The sequence below is a fragment of the Pteropus vampyrus genome, unplaced genomic scaffold (genome assembly GCF_000151845.1).
Source record: "Pteropus vampyrus isolate Shadow unplaced genomic scaffold, Pvam_2.0 Scaffold9, whole genome shotgun sequence".
Classification (NCBI taxonomy): domain Eukaryota; kingdom Metazoa; phylum Chordata; class Mammalia; order Chiroptera; family Pteropodidae; genus Pteropus; species Pteropus vampyrus.
Genome location: NW_011888790.1, coordinates 6,263,294 through 6,265,430, shown reverse-complemented (window position 1 = coordinate 6,265,430; position 2,137 = coordinate 6,263,294). Strand labels below are relative to the sequence as shown.

At 33.1% G+C, this 2,137-nt stretch overlaps 1 protein-coding gene across 1 annotated transcript in view; it reads left to right on the top strand.

The window, feature by feature from the left end:
• TSPAN8 (tetraspanin 8) overlaps window positions 1–2,137 on the top strand; it is a 35,959-nt gene that overhangs the window by 21,331 nt on the left and 12,491 nt on the right. Inside the window, exons 4-5 of the mRNA XM_011374299.2 lie at window positions 9–83; window positions 184–291. Coding sequence (XP_011372601.1) covers window positions 9–83; window positions 184–291 — 183 coding nt within the window. The remainder of the gene's footprint in view (window positions 1–8; window positions 84–183; window positions 292–2,137) is intronic.

Sequence of the window (2,137 nt, the reverse complement as noted above, 5' to 3'; positions counted from 1 at the left end):
TTTTTCAGTTTTTCATAGGCTTGTTTTTGATCCTGTTACTGCAGGTGGCAGCGGGTATCCTAGGGGCTGCTTTCAGATCTGAGGTGTGTACACATATGATATTTGAGAATTTTAGAAAAGTTTGAAAAATCAAAACACTACCTTGCGGCATTAATAATTTAACAATTTTTTTTTAATTTTCAGTCTGAGAACATTCTGAATGAGACTCTCTATAAAAACATAGAGCTTTTGAGTGGAACAGATAGTAACGCAAAAGCATTCCAGAAAGCCTTGACTGAATTTCAAGAACAGGTAAATAGAATTTGTGGTCATTTGTGGAGCTGGATGTAGTTCTTCTGTGTTTACTTAATTTTTAACATGTGAGTTCCTTAAAAGTTAAAAAATGTCTCTATTTTGCAGATTTCGAAAGATTATTCTGTTACCATATAAGAAAAATCCAAGAATATTTTAAAGTTTTTTCTAAAGCAGTTTAAGAGGACAGAAATTAAGAAGATATATGTATGGCAGATTAAGCCTCAATTGGGCCAAATCAATAATTGTTTTAATATTTACTGTTTAGAAGGATAATGTGTTCGGGTCGTTTGGAGAAACTCTCTCTCCCTCACTCTCTCTCTCCCTCATGTCCCCCCTCATAAAAATAACTATAGCTATAATTTATTACTACTTACTATGTACCAGGTTTTACATTTAGTAGCTCACTTAATTCTCATAACTACTCTTTGTGGTGGATAGAATAATTATCCTCAGCATTCCTATTTGACAGATGAAGAGATTAGGGCTTAGAGAGTTCTGACAGTTAACAAGTGATGGAGGTGGACTAGTTAATTCTTTTTAAACAATAATTTAAAAAAATATTCAATTATAGTTGGCATACAATATTATATTAGTTTTAAGTGTACAACATAGTTATTAGACAGTTATATAACTTACCAAGTGATCACCCCGTTAAGTGTAGTATCCATCTGATACCATACATAAGTATTACAGTATTATTGACTATATCCCTTATGCTATACTTTACCCCATGACTATTTTGTAACTATCAATTTGTATTTTTAATCTCTTCCTCTTTTTAACCCACCTCCCAACCCCTTCCCATTTGGCAACCCTCAAAATGTTCTCTGTATCGATGAGTTTATTTTCATTTTATTTTACTCTTTAGATTCCACATGTAAGTGAAATCATATGGCATTTGTCTTTCTCTGTCACTTACTCCATTCAGCACAATACCCTCTAGGTCTATCCATGTTGTTGCAAAAGGCAAGAGTTCATTCTTTAAAAAAATTTTTTTGTGGCTAAATAATATTCCATTGTAATATGTACCTCCTCTTCTTCAACCATTCATCCATTGATGGACACCTAGGTTGCTTTCATATCTTGGCTATTGTTGATAATTCTACAATGAGCATATGGATGCACATGTGATATCTTTTTCCATTCCTTTACTTTCAGTCTGTGTTTGTCTTTCGACCTGAAGTGAATCTCTTATAGACAGCATATGTAAGGGTCTTGTTTTATTATCCATTCAGCCACCTTTTCTTTTGATGAAGCATTTAATTCTTTTTCATTTGAAGTAACAGTTAATTCTTTGTAATCAGTACACTAACCCCACAATTTGTTAGTTTATTTGTTTGTTTGTTAAGGCTACGTGGCTGTCTTTAGGGCAAAGTCAAAACTTGGGCAGGCATTGAAGGTATTCTACTATCTGGCTCCTACTTAATATTTTAACTTAATAAAACATTGCTCAGTAATGAAAACAATAGTCCAGCCAGGTTTGTCTACTCAGAATTTCTTAAACAATTCTGCCTTTCTGCCTTTGCATCATCTTTGGAATGTACTTACTACTTTTCTCTTTCTTTCCAAATACTACATATGTTTAAGTCCTGACTAAAATATTATTTACTCTGTGAAACTCCTCCCAATCATATCTTTTTTACTCATCATTCCCATCATATTAACTACATGGAACATTCATTTCACATATGTCATAGAAACTCTCAGAGTCTTAGAGGAGAGCTGGATTTTATGGAACATTTAACCTGACTTCTCATTGACTGAAGTATTTTATATCTATGTTCATCCACTCTCTAAATAACTGTTGAAGAGCTGAAAGTTTACCAATTTTTGCCTATCCCAC